Source organism: Erythrolamprus reginae, chromosome 1 (assembly GCF_031021105.1).
Source record: "Erythrolamprus reginae isolate rEryReg1 chromosome 1, rEryReg1.hap1, whole genome shotgun sequence".
Classification (NCBI taxonomy): domain Eukaryota; kingdom Metazoa; phylum Chordata; class Lepidosauria; order Squamata; family Dipsadidae; genus Erythrolamprus; species Erythrolamprus reginae.
The window spans coordinates 346,679,125-346,700,339 of record NC_091950.1 but is presented as its reverse complement, the minus strand read 5'-3'; the positions used below and the strand labels follow the sequence as shown (position 1 = coordinate 346,700,339).

The 21,215-nt window shown below is 45.0% G+C and overlaps 1 protein-coding gene across 4 annotated transcripts in view; it reads left to right on the top strand.

The window, feature by feature from the left end:
- The first annotated feature begins 9,295 nt into the window (after positions 1 to 9,295).
- LOC139157421 (zinc finger protein 318-like) overlaps positions 9,296 to 21,215 on the top strand; it is an 84,321-nt gene continuing 72,401 nt past the window's right edge. The window contains exons 1-3 of one of the 4 annotated variants that reach the window (XM_070734170.1): positions 9,296 to 9,971; positions 12,550 to 12,701; positions 17,432 to 18,038. In XM_070734170.1, coding sequence (XP_070590271.1) covers positions 9,618 to 9,971; positions 12,550 to 12,701; positions 17,432 to 18,038 — 1,113 coding nt within the window. In that variant the 5' untranslated portion in view covers positions 9,296 to 9,617. The remainder of the gene's footprint in view (positions 9,972 to 12,549; positions 12,702 to 17,431; positions 18,039 to 21,215) is intronic. The other 3 variants (XM_070734171.1, XM_070734169.1, XM_070734167.1) reach the window with 3 other exon arrangements.

Below are 21,215 nucleotides of genomic sequence, written 5' to 3'. Positions count from 1 at the left end.
CGGTCTGTGGCATGCCAGAATCTGAGCTGCAAAAACAAGCAATCCTGAGAGGTTGCCATAGAGAAACAACGGATGGAATGCTATATCCCTCTATAGTATTATTTTGTAAGGTGTCTTCTGTTCAGTTTTCTCAAAATACACCTTGCAAAATAATACTATAGAGGGATATAGCATTGCTTCCAGCTGTACGGATTCAGCTCCAGTGATCTTAGAAGAACTTGAACGATTAAAGATAAATAAGGCAATGGGTCCAGATGGCATCCACCCCAGAGTTCTTAAAGAACTCAGATCTGTCATTGCTACCCCCCTGACTGATTTGTTTAACCAATCCTTGTTAACAGAAGTTCCTGAGGATTGGAGAATGGCCAGTGTTGTGCCTGTCCACAAGAAGGGCAGTAGAGAAGAAGCTGGTAACTACAGGCCAGTTAGCTTGACATCAGTGGTAGTTAAAATGATGGAGACTCTACTCAAAAAGAGGATAAATCAGCACCTAAAAAACAATAACTTATTGGACCCAAATCAGCATGGCTTTACTGAAGGCAAATCATGTCAGACTAATCTCATTGATTTCTTTGACTATGTCACAAAGGTGGTGGTGCCGTAGATACTGCCTACCTGGACTTCAGCAAAGCCTTTGATACAGTTCCACATAAAGAGCTGATAGATAAATTAGTGAAGATTGGACTTAATCCCTGGATAGTTCAATGGATTTGCAGCTGGCTGAAGCGTAGAAATCAGAGAGTTATTGTTAACGGCAAATATTCTGAGCAGAGTCAGGTTACAAGCGGTGTGCCACAAGGGTCTGTTCTGGGTCCTATTCTTTTTAATATGTTTGTGAGTGACATAGGGGAAGGTTTGGTAGGGAAGGTTTGCCTATTTGTCGATGACTCGAAAGTGTGCAATAGGGTTGATATTCCTGGAGGCGTCTGTAATATGGTAAATTTATTATTTATTTTATTTATTACTTAGATTTGTATGCCGCCCCTCTCCGAAGACTCGGGGCGGCTCACAACATGTAAAAACAAATCATAAGCAATCAGACAAATTTAAAATATTTAAATATTTAAAAACCCCATATGCTAACAGACACACACACAGACATACCATGCATAAATTAAACGTGCCCAGGGGGAGATGTTCAGTTCCCCCATGCCTGACGGCAAAGGTGGGTTTTAAGGAGTTTACGGAAGGCAGGAAGAGTAGGGGCAGTTCTAATCTCCGGGGGGAGTTGGTTCCAGAGGGCCGGTGCCGCCACAGAGAAGGCTCTTCCCCTGGGGCCCGCCAACCGACATTGTTTAGTTGACGGGACCCGGAGAAGGCCCACTCTGTGGGACCTAATCGGTCGCTGGGATTCGTGCGGCAGGAGGCGGTCTCGGAGATATTCTGGTCCGATGCCATGAAGGGCTTTAAAGGTCATAACCAACACTTTGAATTGTGACCGGAAATTGATCGGCAGTCAATGCAGACTGCAGAGTGATGGTGAAACATGGGCATACCTAGGTAGGCCCGTGACTGCTCTCGCAGCTGCATTTTGCACGATCTGAAGTTTCCGAACACTTTTCAAAGGTAGCCCCATGTAGAGAGCATTACAGTAGTCGAACCTTGAGGTGATGAGGGCATGAGTGACTGTGAGCAATGAGTCCCGGTCCAGATAGGGCCGCAACTGGTGCACCAGGCGAACCTGGGCAAACGCCCCCCTCGCCACAGCTGAAAGGTGTTGTTCTAATGTGAGCTGTGGATCGAGGAGGACGCCCAAGTTGCGGACCCTCTCTGAGGGGGTCAATAATTCCCCCCCCAGGGTAATGGACGGACAGGTGGAATTGTCCTTGGGAGGCAAAACCCACAGCCACTCCGTCTTATCCGGGTTGTGCTTGAGTCTGTTGACACCCATCCAGGCCCCAACAGCCTCCAGGCACCGGCACATCACTTCCACCGCTTCATTGACTGGGCATGGGGTGGAGATGTAAAGCTGGATATCATCCGCATATTGATGATACCTCACCCCATGTCCTTGGATGATCTCGCCCAGCGGTTTCATGTAGATGTTAAATAGCAGGGGGGAGAGGACCGACCCCTGAGGCACCCCACAAGGGAGAGACCTAGGAGTCGACCTCTGTCCCCCCACTAACACCGACTGCGACCGGCCAGAGAGGTAGGAGGAGAACCACTGAAGAACAGTGCCTCCCACCCCCAGCCCCTCCAGCCGGTGCAGAAGGATACCATGGTCGATGGTATCGAAAGCCGCTGAGAGGTCAAGGAGCACCAGGACCAAGGATAAACCCCTGTCCCGGGCCCGCCAGAGATCATCCATCAACGCGACCAAAGCGGTTTCCGTGCTGTAACCGGGCCTGAAACCCGACTGCTGGGGACCTAGATAATCGGCTTCTTCCAAGGACCGTTGGAGCTGGAGTGCCACCACCTTCTCAACAACCTTCCCCATAAAGGGAAGGTTGGAGACTGGACGATAGTTATTAAGCACAGCTGGGTCCAGGGAGGGCTTCTTGAGGAGGGGGCGCACAAGCGCTTCTTTATAGAGTGATGGAAAAACTCCCCTCCCCAAGGAAGCGTTGGTAATCTCCTGGGCCCAGCTCCGTGTCACCTCCCTGCTGGCCGAAACCAACCAGGAGGGACACGGATCCAGTAAACAGGTGGCGGAACTCACAGCTCCAATGGCCTTGTCCACTTCATCAGGTGTCACCAGATCAAACTCTTCCCAGACAGGTGGACAAGTACGTGCCCCAGTCACCTCGACTGACTCGTTGTCAGTCGACTCTGTTTTACAATTGGAGTCGAGGTCGGCCCGAATCCGAGCGACTTTATCAGCGAAAAACATGTTAAAATCCTCGGCACTACTCTGCAAGGGCTCCCCAACTCCCCCCTGGTTGAGAAGGGAGCGGGTCACCCTAAACAGAGCGGCCGGGCGGGATTCCGCTGATGCAATCAAGGCGGCATGGTACGCGCATCTTGCCGCCTTGAGCGCCACTTTGTAAGTCTTAATAAAAGCTCTTACAAGTGTTCGATCGGATTCAGACCTACTCTTCCTCCATCGCTTCTCTAGACGTCTCTTCTGGCGTTTCAACTCCCGGAGCTCCTCGTTGAACCATGGGGCTCTACGGGGTCTAACGCCTCGGAGAGGTCGCAAAGGCGCAATCCGGTCGAGAGCCTTCGCAGCAGCCGTGTTCCAGGCCTCCGCAAGAGACTCTGCCGAACTGTGGACGAGTGCCTCTGGAATAACCCCAAGCGCCGTCTGAAAGCCCTCTGGGTCCATCAGGCGTCTGGGGCGGAACATCTTAATTGGTTCCGCCTCCCTGCGGGGAAGGATTGGAGCCAGGAAGTTAAGCCGTAGTAGAAAATGGTCTGACCATGACAAAGGCACTGCTTCTAAGCCCCTTAGTCTCAGACCATTACTCAATTGCTCGGAAAGGAATACCATGTCGGGTGCGTGCCCCCCCTCATGAGTCGGACCCTGTACTACTTGAGTCAGGTCCATGGCTGTCATGGTGGCCATGAACTCCTGTGCCAACCCAGAGGTTTCGCCGAGTGACGGCAGGTTGAAGTCCCCCAAGACAATAAGTCTGGGGAACTCCACCGCCAACCCGGCTACCTCCTCGAGTAGCACAGGCAGGGCTTTTGACACGCAGCTGGGAGGCAGGTACGTGAGAAATAAGCCCACCTGAACCCCTAAGTCCAACTTCATCAAGAGTGACTCGCAACCCGCAATTTCCGGAGCAATGAGTCCACGTAGGCAAAGGCTCTCCCTGGCTATAATAGCCACTCCTCCCCCCCTTCCCTGGGGTCGAGGTTGATGCCATATCTGAAACCCAGCTGATTTAGCTTTACTAGATAAATGGTCAAAGCAATGGAAACTGCAGTTTAATGTTTCCAAATGTAAAATAATGCACTTGGGGAAAAGGAATCCTCAATCTGAGTATTGTATTGGCAGTTCTGTGTTAGCAAATACTTCAGAAGAAAAGGATTTAGGGGTAGTGATTTCTGACAGTCTCAAAATGGGTACAGTGCAGTCAGGCGGTAGGGAAAGCAAGTAGGATGCTTGGCTGCATAGCGAGAGGTATAACAAGCAGGAAGAGGGAGATTATGATCCCGCTATATAGAATTCTGGTGAGACCACATTTGGAATACTGTGTTCAGTTCTGGAGACCTCACCTACAAAAAGATATTGACAAAATTGAACGGGTCCAAAGACGGGCTACAAGAATGGTGGAAGGTCTTAAGCATAAAACGTATCAGGAAAGATTTAATGAACTCAATCTGTATAGTCTGGAGGACAGAAGGAAAAGGGGGGACATGATCGAAACATTTAAATATATTAAAGGGTTAAATAAGGTCCAGGAGGGAAGTGTTTTTAATAGGAAAGTGAACACAAGAACAAGGGGACACAATCTGAAGTTAGTTGGGGGAAAGATCAAAAGCAACATGAGAAAATATTTTACTGAAAGAGTAGTAGATCCTTGGAACAAACTTCCAGCAGACGTGGTAGATAAATCCACAGTAACTAAATTTAAACATGCCTGGGATAAACATATATCCATCCTAAGATAAAATACAGAAAATAGTATAAGGGCAGACTAGATGGACCATGAGGTCTTTTTCTGCCATCAGTCTTCTATGTTTCTATGTTTCTAAGCTGATGAAAGAGAGAGATTCAACCTGGAAAGGAGAAACTTTCTGATGGTGAGAGCAATCAACCAGTGGAACAGCTTGCCTGTGGAGGTTGTGAGCGCTCCAACACTTGTGACTGTCAATGGGAGTTATTTGTTATACAGTGGTACCTCATCATACGAACTTAATTGGTTCCAGGAGGAGGTTCGTAAGGTGAAAAGTTTGTAAGATGAAACAATGTTTCCTATAGGAATCAATGTAAAAGCAAATAATGCCTGCAAATCCCTCAGGAAAATCCCAAACTTTAGAAGGGAGGCGAACAGAGGGCAGGGAGGAGCAGCTAAAGGGGGCGGGTGGAAGAAGCAAGGGTAGGCTAAAGGGTGAGTGGGAAGAAAGAAAGGCAAGGGGGGCACCCCTCCTTTTTCTTTCTTAAAAAGACAGCCTTTCAGTGCCTTTGCAAGCACGTTGTTCTCTGCAAAATGTTTCCTACTCCAAGCAGCCCCTCCCTTTTCTTTCTTCAAAAAAGGGGGGGAAAAGAAACCCCTTCATCCCAGCAGCAGCTGCTTCGGTTCGTAAGGTGAAAATAGTTTGGAAGAAGAGGCAAAAAATTCTTAAACACCGGGTTCGTATCTTGAAAAGTTCGTTAGAAGAGGCGTTCGTAAGATGAGGTACCACTGTACAGTGATCCCTCGAGTTTCGCGATCTCGATCTTTGCGAAACGCTATATCGCGATTTTTCCACCCGATGACGTCACTCCCTTCCTTTCTCATCTTTCTTTCTCTCTCTCTCTATCTTGCTTCTTCGTCTCTCACACTCTCTTCCTCCCTCTCTCATCTCTTTCTTTCCTTCTCTCTCTTTCTCTATCTCTCCCCCTCTTGCTCTCGAGCGGCGGGCGGCACCCAGGGAAGGTTCCTTCGGCCGCCCAGCAGCTGATCTGCTCGGCAGCGCAGTAGCAGCGAGGAGCAGAAGATGGGGTTTCCCCTTTGCGTGGGCAATGGGGAAACCCCATCTTCGGCTCCTCGCTGCTACTGCGCTGCCGAGCAGATCAGCTGCGGCGGGCGGACAAGCGGAAAAGCGGCGGACAAGCAGCGGGCGGAAAAGCGGCGGGCGGACAGCGGCGGACAAGCGACGGGCGGACAAGCGGCAGCCGGACAGCGGACAAGCGGCGGACAAGCGGCGGCCGGACAAGCGGACAAGCGGCGGACAAGCGGCGGCCGGACAAGCGGACAAGCGGCGGACAAGCGGCTCCTCAGCTGCTGGGTCTTCCCAGGTGCGGAAGTAAAAACACCATCTGCGCATGCGCGGCCATGGAAAAAGGGGCGCGCATGCGCAGATGGTGTTTTTACTTCCGTACCACTACATTGCGAAAAATCGATTATCGCGAGGGGTCTTGGAACGGAACCCTCACGATAATAGAGGGATCACTGTATATCTGAAATGATATAGAGACTCTTACTTGAGCAGGGATGACCTGCAAGATCTCTGCCAACAAACAAACAAACAAACCTGAAGTCTGATCTTCAGGATGTAGGCAGAATACAAAATCACAACTCCTCCAGTCCATGAAAAACCATTCTCCATGAAAGTGGTCTCAAGTACCCAAAAATGTGGGGGTGGGGCACTGCACAAATGCAATTCAAAGTGTTGGTTATGACCTATAAAGCCTTACATGGCTTAGGACCAGATTACATACGGGACCACCTTCCGCCTCATGTATCCCAGCGGCCGGTTAGGTCCCACAGAGTTGGCAATTCCGTACTACTACTATCACTGAAGATACTATCTAATTCAGTAATGAAGTCTTCAAGAAAACCACCAAGTGCTCAGAGAGCACTAAGGATGCCACAGTTCAACCCTGAGCTACAAATATTTTCTACCAGTGATAATTATTCTAACCTAGCGGAAGAGCAGGTGGTAATTTGGACAGCAATGTCTCAATTCCGCTTCAGCTCCAACCATTATAGCAGTAGGACAGTGATGGCGAACCTATGGCACGGGTGCCACAGGGAGCCATATCTGCTGGCACGCAACTCGTTGCCCTTAATCAGCTCCAACGTGCATGTGTGTGTTGGCCAACTGATTTTTGGATCACACAGAGACTTTGAGAGGGTGTATTTGGCTTCCAGAGAGTCTCCTGAGAGATGGGGAAGGTGTTTTTACCCTCCCCTGGCTCCCAGGGAAGCCTTTGGAGCCTGGAAAGAGTGAAACACGAGCCTCCTGGACCCACCAGAAGTTGGGAAACTGGCCATTTTTGGTCTCCAGAGGGCCTCCGGGGGGTGGGGGAAGCTGTTTTCACCCCCCCCAGGCATTGAATTATGAGTATGGACATTTGCGCATGCATGATACCACACGTGGATAAGAGCTCTTTGTATACCATATAGAGGAGGGCCTTGATAAATAAGATTGCCTTGTCAAAATGTTTTCAATTGCTAGTTGGAAATATTGTTACAGGAGACTATTGTCAAATTCTAAAATATATCACATGGATTCAGTAAATACAGTATAAATTTTCTACTGTAGGTCCACAGAATTCACATTCATGTAGGCAGTTAAATTCTGCAAAATTGTTTCTGTGGATACTTGTACAGAGTTGAGAGACCCATTTGCAGGTGACCCTATGAAGAAACAAACACGGTTTAGTTTCAAGTGGAAAGTGTGCCTGGCTGCAGAATTTATTAATAAACTCAAGTGCAACTAAGCACTATGATCCCCAGGTGCAAGTTGGAAGAGGAACTACACTGAGACAATGTTAAGTCACCAGAAAAGCCAGACCAGTAACCTCTAAAAACTGTCACCAAAGCCACAGGGCAGTGATGGCGAACCTATGGCACCGGTGCCACAGCTGGTACGCAGAGCCATATCTGTTGGCACACGAGGTGTTGCCCTAGCTCAGCTCCAACATGCATGTGTGTGCTGGCCAGCTGATTTTTGGCTCACACAGAGGCAAAGGGTGGAAGGGTGTTTTTAGCTTCCAAAGAGCATTCAAGGGGATGGGGGAGGGCGTTTTTACCATCCTCCGGCTCCAGGGAAGCCTTTGGAGTCTGGGGAGGGCAAGACATGAGCCTACTAGGCTCACCAGAAGTTGGCAAAGAGGCTGTTTCCGGTCTCCAGGGGGCGGGGGAAGCTGTTTTCACCCTCCTGGGCATTGAATTATGGGTGTTGGCACGCGTGCATGTGTGATAGGGCATGTCCCTCATTTTTGGCACCTGAGGGAAAAAAGGTTAGCAAATACTTCAAAAGAAAAGGAATTAGGGGTAGTGATTTCTGACAGTCTCAAAATGGGTGAACAGTGCAGTCAGGCGGTAGGGAAAGCAAGTAGGATGCTTGGCTGCATAGCTAGAGGTATAACAAGCAGGAAGAGGGAGATTATGATCCCGCTATATAGAATGCTGGTGAGACCACATTTGGAATACTGTGTTCAGTTCTGGAGACCTCACCTACAAAAAGATATTGACAAAATTGAACGGATCCAAAGACGGGCTACAAGAATGGTGGAAGGCCTTAAGCATAAAACGTATCAGGAAAGACTTAATGAACTCAATCTGTATAGTCTGGAGGACAGAAGGAAAAGGGGGGACATGATCGAAACATTTAAATATATTAAAGGGTTAAATAAGGTCCAGGAGGAAAGTGTTTTTAATAGGAAAGTATACACAAGAACAAGGGGACACAATCTGAAGTTAGTTGGGGGAAAGATCAAGAGCAACATGAGAAAATATTATTTTACTGAAAGAGTAGTAGATCCTTGGAACAAACTTCCAGCAGACGTGGTAGATAAATCCACAGTAACTGAATTTAAACATGCCTGGGATAAACATATATCCATCCTAAGATAAAATACAGAAAATAGTATAAGGGCAGACTCGATGGGCCATGAGGTCTTTTTCTGCCGTCAGATTTCTATGTTTCTATGTTGAACCTATGGCACGGGTGCCACAGGGAGTCATATCTGGTGGACGCAAGTCGTTGCCCTAACTCAGCTCCAACGTGCATGTGTGTGTTGGCCAACTGATTTTTGGATCACACAGAGACTCTGAGAGGGTGTATTTGGCTTCCAGAGAGTCTCCTGAGAGATGGGGGAAGGTGTTTTTACCCTCCCCTGGCTCCCAGGGAAGCCTTTGGAGCCTGGAAAGAGTGAAACACAAGCCTACTGGACCCACCAGAAGTTGGGAAACAGGCTGTTCCTGGCCTCCAGAGGGCCTCCGGGGGGTGGGGAAAGCTGTTTTCACCCTCCCCAGGCATTGAATTATGAGTATGGGCACTCGCGCATGTGTGATAGCGCATGTCCCGCTCTTGTGACACCTGAGGGAAAAAAGGTTCGCCATCAATGCCATAGGGAAAGTAGAAACTGCCAAAGAAGTTAGAATAAGAAATAGAGAGGGGTTTCCCCCCTATTTTTTCTCTTTGTGTTGTATTTCTACACCTCTCCCCAGCAGATTCAAACAGGCTAAGATTTACCTTTCTCCGCTCTCTCTGAGATCACTCCGGATATGGAGGGGGAAAAACCCAAATACAAAGTAGGATGAGGATTAACTACCACACAAAAGCCACGGGAATTATACCCAAAAGGAAAGAGTATCAAAGCTTGCAGTGGGAAGTTGCTTCCTCGCTTGCCAGGAACTCTTGAGCTGAACCAGTCACTCTCTGCCTTCCTTCAATAAACCGCTTTCCTGCAGGTGGCCTGTCGAGATTATATCTATCACATTTGCAGAGGGTTCACCCCACCCCCAGCCGGGAGCGCCACACTCCCTCCCTCTTCTAATCCGCTGCGCGTTCGGGTTTGATATCTCGCGACTCCTTCTTCGAACCCTTTGTTTTCCCCGCCATCTTGAAAAGATGCGGGCAGAGAACTTCCGGGACGTTGCCGCCTGATGCGCATGCGCATTCGGCGCGAAGGTGGGTGCAGCGAGAGAGGAGGGGGAAACGGGCGAACAAGAGAGAAGAGCGCGAGGCCTCGGGCAGCTATTTGATGCCGCCGCTGACGCAGTCTCTGCAAGATGTATCGTCCCGGTTTTCGGCCGCTCGAGCATGATTTCTTCCCGCCGGACCAAGATTTCTTCCCGCCGAACCATGATTTCTTCCCGCCGGACCATGATTTCTTCCCGCCGGACCAAAGAGACCACCACTTCAGGCCCCCGAGCTGGCCGGTCCGGGGCTTCTACCCCCCAGATCACCGAGTCAACTCGTGGCCAGAGCCCCCGCCGTTCCCGTTCCCCGTCTGCACGGGGCCGCCACCGCTCGTCGTTCGTCTGTCGCCGCCTCGGCGTCATTCGCCCTCACCACCACCACCACCACTCGCGCCCCGGTTGTCGCCTCCGCGTCGCTCGCCCTCCCCTCGTCTCAGCAGCGAGGTACGCTCTCCGGTGGAGGGGGGGAGTCGGAGAAGTCCGAGGGGTCCGTATTGTCCGTAGAGCGGCCTCGGCACGCGCGCCCCGAGTCCCCCCTCCCCAAGGGCTCCCGGGGTCATGTGGTAACGGTTCCTTTACCGTTTGGCTTTCAAGGCTCTTCAAGCGTTCGCCCTCGGGGAGCATCCTCGCTTTCCTTGATGTACCCAGGAAACCCGCTTCCCTCCTGCCCAGTTTGCCTAATTCTGTATTTATAGATGGCATCTATCTATTCGAAAGTAATTAGGATAGATATGTATTTTCTGCATAAAAACGAGGCACTAAGTAACTTTTTGTTTAAAAATATACAACCCCATATCATTGACCTAGAACTATAGATTCCACAATGCCATTATGCAGATAATTTTAACTTACATCAACTCATTTAGTGACTGTTGTAAAGTACAACAGCACTGAAAAATGTGACTTTATGACCACTTTTCACACTTATGACGTTTGCAGCATCCCCAAATTCTGGTTCTTGACAATTGGCATGTATTTATGCTGATACATGTGTCCTGGTGTCATCATTTGTAACCTCAGCCAGCCTCTGACTAGCAAAGTCAATGGGGTAGACAGATGCACTTAGAGAGAGCATAAGTCACTTAACAACTTCAGTGATTTGTTTAATAAATCTGGAAAAAAGTCATAAAATGGGATAAACCTTACTTAAGGACTACCTAATGGAAATTTTGGGTTCAATTGTCATAAGTGAGGATTACCAATATGTGGTGACTGCTGTGTACAATTCCTGTATGTTAAGGATATTCCAGAATTACAACATGGATGATGTAGACACCACCTGGAGTCTTCAACAGTGGGATGATGGATGGATTGATGGGTGGGCAGGTAGGTAGGTAGAAATAAATTATACTCCCTATCAAAATGTTAAAACTCCATTGAAACTAGAAGGAAATATGTCCTCAAAGAAGAAAATGCTTTTTACACCATGCACTTTTAACCTTTGCCACCAGCAGATGTAATGACCGATGTTTTGAAAGGGTGTTGGCAGATTGATGTAGGATCAGGATTTTAATTATGGTTACAAATAATTTTTAGCTCTTGACTATCTTCAGGATGCTTTTAAATATTGTGGCTGGGAAATGTATGTTTAATTAATATCTACAGAAAGGTAAGGAATGATAGTTTTGATCAGTGATGGCGAACCTCTTTTTCCTCGGGTGCCGAAAGAGCATGTGCGTGTGCTATTGGGCATGTACGAGTGCCTGCACCCATAATTTAATGCCTGGAGGGCGAAAACAGCTTTCACCACCCATCGGAAACCCTCTGGAGGCCCTTTTGGTGGGCCCAGTAAGCTTGTGATTTGCCCTCTTCAGGCTCCAAAGGCTTCCCTGGAGCCAGGGGAGGGTAAAAACGCTTTCCCCCATTCCCCCGGAGATGCTCTGGATACCAAAAACGCCCTCCTAGAGCCTCTGTGCAAGCCAAAAATCAGCTGGCCAGCACACACATGCACATTGGAGCTGAGCTAGGGCAACGGCTCACATGCTAGCAGATATGGCTCTGCGTGCCACCTGTAGCACCCGTGCCATAGGTTCTCCATCACTGGTTTAGATTAATCAAAATAATACTTATCTCAGTTTCAATGTTGGATATTAACACATTATGTTTGCAGTTATATTCATTAGAGATTGTTTTCACAATGAAATTTTCTGTCTCATCACTGCTACAAAAAGAAAATGGGTTACAATTTTTTTTCAGTTCTATTTTATTTGCCTGCTCCTTATTGTCCATTTACTTACCGTAACTTTGGGTACTTAAAAACATAGTACTGTACTTGACAATTGAAAACTCAACACCACCTACAAATCAGTATAATGTAACTAAAATATAGTTAATCATTGCCAATTGAAATGGTTGCTCATGAATGAGAGTCTTGAAAACTGCCTAGAATGCCTTAATATTTATAAATGGCTTATAGTACTTGAAGATACAGGTACAGTAGTCCTCGACACTGAGAAAAGTGACTTAGGACCACTTCTCACACTTATGACCACTGTAGCATCCCCATGGTCACATTATTAAAATTTACACACTTGACTCGTATATATGTATTTTTTACTATTATTATGTATTTTTTGCTATTGTACTGGAATCTTATGATACCTTTTGTAACGTTCTGACAAGCTAAGTCAATGGGAAATCCAGATTCACTTAACAGCTATGTCACTAACTTAACAACTGCAGTGATTCAAGTGTGGCAAGAAAGAATAAAATGGAGCAAAATTCACTTAACAATGTCTCACTTAGCAACAGATATTTGGGGCTCAATTATGGTTGTATGTTGAGGAAAATGTGTGTATTTATTCCATAGATAATGTAAGCTTGGTTATGTATACTGCTTTTTAAACAGGGTTATTTCTAAAATTATGTACTTGTGTGTGTGTGTTTGTGTCGATATAGATAACTTAGTCCCATATTGAATCACAATAATGTTGAGTACTCCAATATAAAACCTCTGGTTGTATTTTGATTTTTTTAAATAACATAGCCTATGTGATGGAATCTCAATTTTCTCCAATTACAGAGATGTTTCCCGAGTCAATACATCTGTTCCCCCGAAGGGCATGCACATTCCCCAGGTTGGAACTCGGGTTCTCCAGGTTGGCGTTCTAGAAGTCGACACCCTGAATCTTCAGTGGATCAGAATTTGAGGATTAGCCTGAGTGATATGGATAGGTAGGTTTCTTTCAAGACTTGCTTGTTACGGTTATGTTTCTTCATGCTTTTCCATACTTTATATAAAACACCACAGTTTTATAAGACATAATGAAAAATAACATTGGTCAAGCAAAATTGAGAGAGTAGTGTACTTTCTCATAATTCCAGAATGAATATTTCATAATTCCAAAATGAATAACAGTTCATTTATGTACCATAACAAAAATAGCAATGTTAATAATACTGTAATGCAGTATGTCAATAAAAATAAATATATTTAAAAATAATTTAATAAAAGAATACAGTGATCCCCCGCTCGTTGCGAGGGTTCTGTTCCAGGACCCCCCGCAACGAGCGGGTTTTCGCGAAGTAGCGCTGCGGAAGTAAAAACACCATCTGCGCATGTGTAGATGGTGTTTTTACTCCCGCAGCGCTAGCGAGGAGCCGAAGATTGGGGGCGGCGCGGCTGTTTTAAAATGTCGCCGCCGGCATGGGGGGCTTCCTAGCAGCCCCCCAAACCCGGGTTGGAGGTCCGGGGGGTGCTGGCAAGCCCCCCATGCCGGCGGCGACATTTTAAAACAGCCGCGCCGCGCTGTCTGTCGGCGCTTTCGAGCTGAGTCCCGGAGCGAATTCGCTCCGGGACTCAGCTCAAACGCGCAGACAGACAGCGCCAGCGAACGGCTTCTCCGCGCTGGCTGTCGCCGCTTTCGAGCTGAGTCCCGGAGCGAATTCGCTCCGGGACTCAGCTCCAAAGCGCCGACAGCCAGCGCCAGCGAACGGCTTCTCCGCGCTGGCTGTCGCCGCTTTCGAGCTGAGTCCCGGAGCGAATTCGCTCCGGGACTCAGCTCCAAAGCGCCGACAGCCAGCGCCAGCGAACGGCTTCTCCGCGCTGGCTGTCGCCGCTTTCGAGCTGAGTCCCGGAGCGAATTCGCTCCGGGACTCAACTCCAAATCGCCGACAGCCAGCGCCAGCGAACGGCTTCTCCGCGCTGGCTGTCGCCGCTTTCGAGCTGAGTCCCGGAGCGAATTCGCTCCGGGACTCAGCTCCAAAGCGCCGACAGCCAGCGCCAGCGAACGGCTTCTCCGCGCTGGCTGTCGCCGCTTTCGAGCTGAGTCCCGGAGCGAATTCGCTTCAGGACTCAGCTCGAAAGCGGCGAGAATGAACGGCGTTGGCAGGCGAAGGGCGGGCGGCAGCGAGGAGTTTGTGTGGGCGGTGGGGAAACTCCTTGCTGATGCCCGCTGCTCACCCTCCCGCCAGCAAGAGGGGGAAGACCCAGGGAAGCCGCCCAGCAGCTGATCTGCTGGGCGCCATCTACGCATGCGTGCCCATAGAAAAAAAGGGCACACATGCGCAGATGGTGTTTTGACTTCCGGGTTGAAAAATCGCAAATTACCCTGTTCGCAATGGTCGGGGACGCAATAACCGGGGTATTACTGTATATGTATACAGTAGTATTATAATCAGTTGTTTGACAAAGTCCAAAAGAAAATAACATTTTTGGTATACAGTAATATCAGTATTTGGATTTTCATTAAAGATAGATTTATCCCTTTTCTGTATATGAATTAAATGACAAAAGCAAACATTCTGTGGTATGTGGTGGGACGGAGAGCACCGAGCAGTGGCTGGTTCAGGCTCTGTTTACGCAGCCATGGAGCGGAATCAGCGTGGCTAGTCCTTGCCTGCAACCTTGCTGGCCAGGATCAGGTCAGAGTCATTGCTGGCTGAGATCAGCAGGCCAGATTCTGTGAGTTGGACACGCTGTTGCCTGGGAGGAAAAGAGTGAGAGGCAGAACTGCAAGAGAGCCCATTTCTCACATTCTACTCCTAGGTGATGCCAGTGCTCATTGAATCTGGCTTGCTGATCTTGGCCGGTGAGGGTGAAAGAGAGAGGGATGAATGAACAACTTAGTGTGTGCTATCAGTTGGCTTCCAGTGCCAGAGATGGCAGGGAAGAAAAGCAGCCAGGTTGTTGTTGCCTTTCATTGGGGCACATGGAGTGACACGGGGAGCCTCTTACGTCTCTTCTCCCTACCATGCTGGGCATGGCAGGGCTTCCTGCCCCTCGCTTAACCACCCGTTCCCTTTATCAAAGGGTGTGGCAGGTGGGGAGGGGTGGGGTGAGGGACTAAGGGTATTTCCAATTCTCGGACTGACTGGCTTCTTCCCTGTAGCCTTTCAGCATCGGCAATCAAAAACGAGCCCCAGCCACCACCACCCAGGTGCCCTTGCTTTCTCCAAGCCTTTCTTTCCCTACCGGTATTTGATTTCCAGCTCCATTGTGTTTCTTGCTGTTTTGTGCAGGGAAACAAGTTTGTGGAACTACCGTAAAATAAAGTTCAATCAATTAATAGGTTGATAGGTTTTCCTTTTTTAATTAAATTAAATGGTTGTTTTAATGTAATATTAATTATTAATTAATTAATTGGACTCATATTATTGTTTTGTTTCTTGTATATGGTGTGAGCCGCCCTGAGTCCTCGTAGAGGGGCGCCATACAAATCCAATTAAATAAATGAATAAAATAATTCTGAACTTCTGATTTGCCTGTTTGGCTTCAGTGAAGACTTTGTGCCGACGTGGGGATGGAGGTGATTGTGCACTTGCCCAGGGGCAGTGCGAGGATGCACAAGAGGAAGGGAAGGCATGTGCACGCATGCTAGCACTCCCACACACCCACACCTTTTTGGCTTGCGAACAAAAAAAGGTTCGCCATCACTGGTTTAACGTTTCAATTTACTCAAAAGCAAAATGGTGGAAATGCTTCATGTTTCTACCTCCTGAGTGCTCTCTACCATTCCCAACTTATCTTTGTCTTTTCTGTGTGCAGATGTGCAAATAAAGCATTGGGCTTCTGTTATGTTCTATTTTTATTTTCCAAAAATGAAAATATTTTTAAATTTAATAAATAAATATTCATTTATTTCATTTCATTTATTTTTTATTTCATTTCATAATTTTCTAAGTACAAAACAACAGATTGTAAATACCATTCACTCTAATAGCATCTATGTAGTTTAAATGAACTGAAAATATTTCTGTATTTTGACCAATGAGCAAAATTATTTGTTGGTCGAAGTCGTTCTTCATTTTAATCAACAATATTATTATGAAATTTCTTGTTTTTATAGAAACATAGAAGATTGACAGTAGAAAAACACCTCATGTTTGTAGGTGAGCTCTCCAGAACTGAACATAGTATTCCAAATGTGGTCTCACCAGCGCTCTATATAGCGGAATCACAATCTCCCCCTTCCTGCTTGTTATACCTCTAGCTATGCAGCCAAACATTCTACTTGCTTTTCCTACTGTCTGACTGCACTGTTCACCCATTTTGAGACTGTCAGAAATCACTACGCCTAAATCCTTCTCTTCTGAAGTTTTTGCTAACACAGAAATGCCAATACAATACAATAGGAGAAGGGCGGCATAAAAATCTAATAAATAAATAAATAAATACTCAGATTGAGGATTCCTTTTCCCCAAGTGCATTATTTTACATTTGCAAACATTAAACTGCAGTTTCCATTGCTTTGACCATTTATCTAGTAAAGCTAAATCATTTACCATATTACAGACGCCTCCAGGAATATCAATCCTATTGCACACTTTAGAGTCATCGGCAAATAGGTAAACCTTCCCTACCAAATCTTTCCCTATGTCACTCACAAACATATTTTAAAAAATCATGTGGATACTTTCCTAAGAACTAAGCATTAGGAGCAAATATGGAATTGAAACCATTGTGTTTTTTTACGTTGATAACATGAAGAGAAAAATGAAGAAGTACTCCTTTAATGGATTTTCTGTCTCATGGTGAAGTTCGGTAACTAAATTTTACTAAACTTGCAGGTGCAAAAGTTTATGTAGAAAATAGATTACAGTTTAACAGAATTCAAACCTCCTGTTTTTGTAAATAATGTATGGGCTGTGTTTCATTTGCAGATAGTTTTTAGTATTAGAAATTTGTATATAAAAGAATTCCTATGGTGGTCTGCTGGTGAGACCACATTTAGAATACTGTGTTCAGTTCTGGAGACCTCACCTACAAAAAGATATTGATAAAATTGAATGGGTCCAAAGATGGATTACAAAAATGGTGGAAGGTCTTAAGCATAGAACGTATCAGGAAAGACTTAATGAACTAAATCTGTATAGTCTGGAGGACAGAAGGAAAAGGGAGGACATGATCGAAAAATTTAAATATGTTAAAGGGTTAAATAAGGTTCAGGAGGGAAGTGTTTTTAATAGGAAAGTGAACTCAAGAACAAGGGGACACAATCTGAAGTTAGTTGGGGGAAAGATCAAAAGCAACATGAGAAAATATTATTTTACTGAAAGAGTAGTAGATCCTTGGAACAAACTTCCAGCAGACACGGTTGGTAAATCCACAGTAACTGAATTTAAACATGCCTGGGATAAACATTTATCCATCCTAAGATAAAAATACAGGAAATAGTATAAGGGCAGACTAGATGGACCATGAGGTCTTTTTCTGCCGTCAGTCTTCTATGTTTCTAGGGTGTGTTTTCGAACAGAACAGCAGGGTTAATTGATAACAAAATACCTTGGTTTGTGACAGGAAATGAACCTGTTGCAAAAGTTATAAAACCTTTGGAAATGACTGCATTTAGGTTGAAAGGAAAAATAATGATTATACGTAATCAGATTGCTTTTCAATATTTCTGTTCAACTAACACTATTCAAATTTGTGAATGAAGTTATAATTTGTGTATCTTTCTAATCAGGGATGATTTGGCTGATGGACCAATATGTAGCAGAAGCCTTTTACGTCATCAGAGCCTTGAGAGATATCCTTCTCATCAGGAAAATCAGGCTGGTCCTTTCAATAGGAGACATGATGAGGACTATCACAATAGGGATGCTTTTCTCCATCAATCAGACTATAGCATGAACTATGAGGATAAACCAAGAGAAAATGATAGGGAAGGTGAACTACATAGAAGATCCTTTTATGCATTGGATGATAGAGGGCGGGAGCCAAAACGACCTCGATATGACGGAAATGACAGATTACTTCATATGAACATGGAACCACAGGGTTTCTTGTCAGGAACACAAAAGTACCATGAACGAAGTTTTAGTAGAAGTCCAAGTCCAACGTATCTCAACGAAGATTTTCGTGAACTTGAAAGTGTTAGAAGGAAAAGAAAAGAAGAGGAAATGAACAGAAACCTGAGTGGGGAACTGTCTGGCAATACCTATGTGATGACTGGTTCAACTAATCAAAGGGAATCGTCTGAACCTCAGTACCTTTATAGACCTGATGAGGCACCAGCAATGTCCCAAACATCTGTTTTGAAGAAACATGTGGATGATCATCATTCTGTACAGGTTTGAAACCACTCCACTCCATTTTTGTTACTATTAGTTCTAATTTTTTACAAATATCTTTAATGCTTAATTTCAGCTGTGTTAGTTTTTGGATATATTTCTCTCAAATGCCATTGAAGTATCAGCTTGATTTCATTTGATCTAAATGAGGACTTTACTTGTTTTAAAATTCAGGGCACCAGTCTGTAAATCTTTAAGCAACTATGGTCATCCTAGAGAAGCATTTTTAAAGTTAGTGATACACAGTGAACTTAATTTTAAAATTAAAGAATATAATATTTTTAATGGCTACATGTTCAGTTTCAGTATGCTTGGGGATATTGGGGAAATGCCTTTGTTAGCCTTACAAAATTCACAGAAAAAATAGGTGAGCTTTTAAGACTCCTTGTTTACAAAAAGGTTGAATGGGGAAAAATACCCATGCAAATTTTTACTGAACTCCTGCAACATGAAAAGTGAGATCTCTTGCCACTCATACTCTCCAAACATATGTTTAAAGATGCACATTTGCTAAACAGAAAACATTTTTAACATGATGATAGAAGTATATATATTAATAGATTTATCAAATTAATTAATTAATATGCCACCAAACTCTTGAAGGATTCTGGGCGGCTTATAACAAACCCCCCTCATCATTTGTGTGTTAAGTCATTTCCTAAATGGATTGAATAGTGGATTGGTCTTTTCAATTACTCTAAGAATCAAACTTTTTGATTCTTACAAAAAATGCATTTTCCCAAAGGTTTGACAAGGATTCTACTGCTTCCTATTTTACTCTTCCTCTATCCTGTTTGTTTTGGCAAGGTAAGCCCTTTCTAATCACTACAATAATGACAGAAGGAGCAACCACTGTTAGTCGTCCCCCCCTCCGAAATTTTTTCACCCTCAGCAATCCTTCCAGCTACAGCAACACTGGAACTGTCAAACTTCTGATGCCATATCTGTTTTCAAAAGTAGTAATTTTGAGGGCTCTCATCTCTTCAAGGAAAATGCACCTTCACAGTAAATCCAGTATTACATTTCAGACAGTGAAGAAAGGCAGCCTATATGATTATGAATGTTTTAAATTATTTTAAGGATTTTTAGAGTTTTTAATTATATTAATTGGATTAGATGTATTACTATGTTTTTATATATGCTGTGAGCCGCCCTGAGTCCTCGGAGAGGGGCGGCAATTAATCAATCAAGGGACATACCAAAATAATTTCACTGCAGGAGCATGCAGAATGCAAGCAGACACAAACTATTATTATTATCATTATTATTATTATTATCATTATCATTATTATTACTATTATTATTTATTAGATTTGTATGCTGCCCTCCTTTGAAAACTCGGGGCAGCTCACAGAGTAAATATAAAAACACAGCATACAGTACAAATCTAATACATTTTTAAAAAACTATAGCTAAAAACCCTATGTATTACTCAATCAAACGATACAATCACACCATGTACCACAATTATTAATCAGGGCCGGCAGATTTAATTGCCCCAGGCCTGGCGACATAGATGAGTCTTAAAAACTCTTGCGGAAGACAAGGAGGGTGGGGGCAGTACGAATCTCTGGGGGGAGCTGATTCCAGAGGGTGGGGTCCCCCACAGAGAAGACTCTTCCCTTAGGCCCCGCCAAATGACATTGTCTGCTTGAGGGGACCTGGAAGGCCAAATCTGTGGGATCTAACCGGCCGCTGGGATTTATGTGGCAGAAGGCGGTCCCGTAAGTAATCTGGTCCAATGTCATGTAGGGCTTTGTAGATCATTACCAACACTTTGAATTGTGCCCAGAAACCAAATCGGCAACTAGTGCAGTCCCCGGAGTGTTAGAGAGACATGGGTATATATCTAGGAGGACCCATGACCGCTTGCACAGCTACATTTTGCATGTTTTGAAGTTTCCGAACACTCTTCAAACGTATCCTGTGAAAAGTTATCCTCTGAAAGATACATTTACCAAAGGAAGACATTTCAATATTCAGTTTGCAGTGTCTTGGGAAACCGAAGACCATGTGCATGCTTCTGCTTGGAAGCAGTCCGCGGAGAGGGGCGGCATACAAATCTAAATAAGTAATAAATAAATAAATAAATAAATAAGCCACCAGTAGAGAATACAGATGAGCCTACTGCTTTCCTAATGACCCCCTCAAAACAGCAACACACTGACACTCCTAAGCCAAAGTCTTCAGAGAGGGGCGGCATATAAATGCAATAAATAAATAAATAAATAAATAAATAAATAAATAAAGTCACATACAGACACCTATATGGATATGGTTGAGACAGAAATATTGCAACTCAATAGACTCTTAAAATGACACAAAGCAGTAATCCAATGCTGTTGGAAAACAGATCTCAGCAGGGTGGATAAAAATTGATTTTTAAAAAAATAAAAAAATAGATGTTTTATTTAAATCAGATTTTTTAAAATTTAAATCAGATTTTTTATTTTTATCAAATTTATTTTAATAAAATATTTTTAGAGTAAAAATCTATCTAAAGATAGTTTTCTATTTAAGATACTGTATATGAATAATTAGTTATATAGCACGAGGCTGTATATTCTGCAATATGGGGACTGTCATTGAGTCAACAGCGGGTCAGAGGAGGTGCTTCAGAAAAGAAATGAAAGAAATACCTCTTTAAAAATTATGATTTTAATCGAGTTGATTTAAATGGGTCCTCCCTAGGAATCTCCTGCGAGGAAACAGGGCTGAAAAAGGCGGAGAGAAGTCTCGGTGGGGCCTCCCTAGGAATCTCGTGTGAGGAAACAGGGCTGAAAAAAGCGGAGAGAAGTCTCAGTGGGGCCCCTCTAGGAAGCTCCTGGGGGGAAATAGGGCCTCCGCCCTGCCTGTGGTTTCCCCAACCGCGCACATTATTTGCTTTTACATTGATTCCTATGGGAAAAATTGCTGCTTCTTCCAAAGTTTTCTGGTTAAGAACCTGTGACGGAACAAATTAAGTTCGTAGGTAGAGGTAACACTGTATATCTCAATGTGTCATAATTTGTTATAGGTTAATCAGTTTGATTCCCTTTCATGACTCCACGTTAGATATCTTGCGAATGGTTAATTTCTTGGAAGTTTTCTTCCCCATTCCCCTGAGAATGAGTGAGGGGGGCGGGCTGGGTGAGGCCAGGCCAATCAGTAGTGTTATTTACTAATTCTCCAAACTGC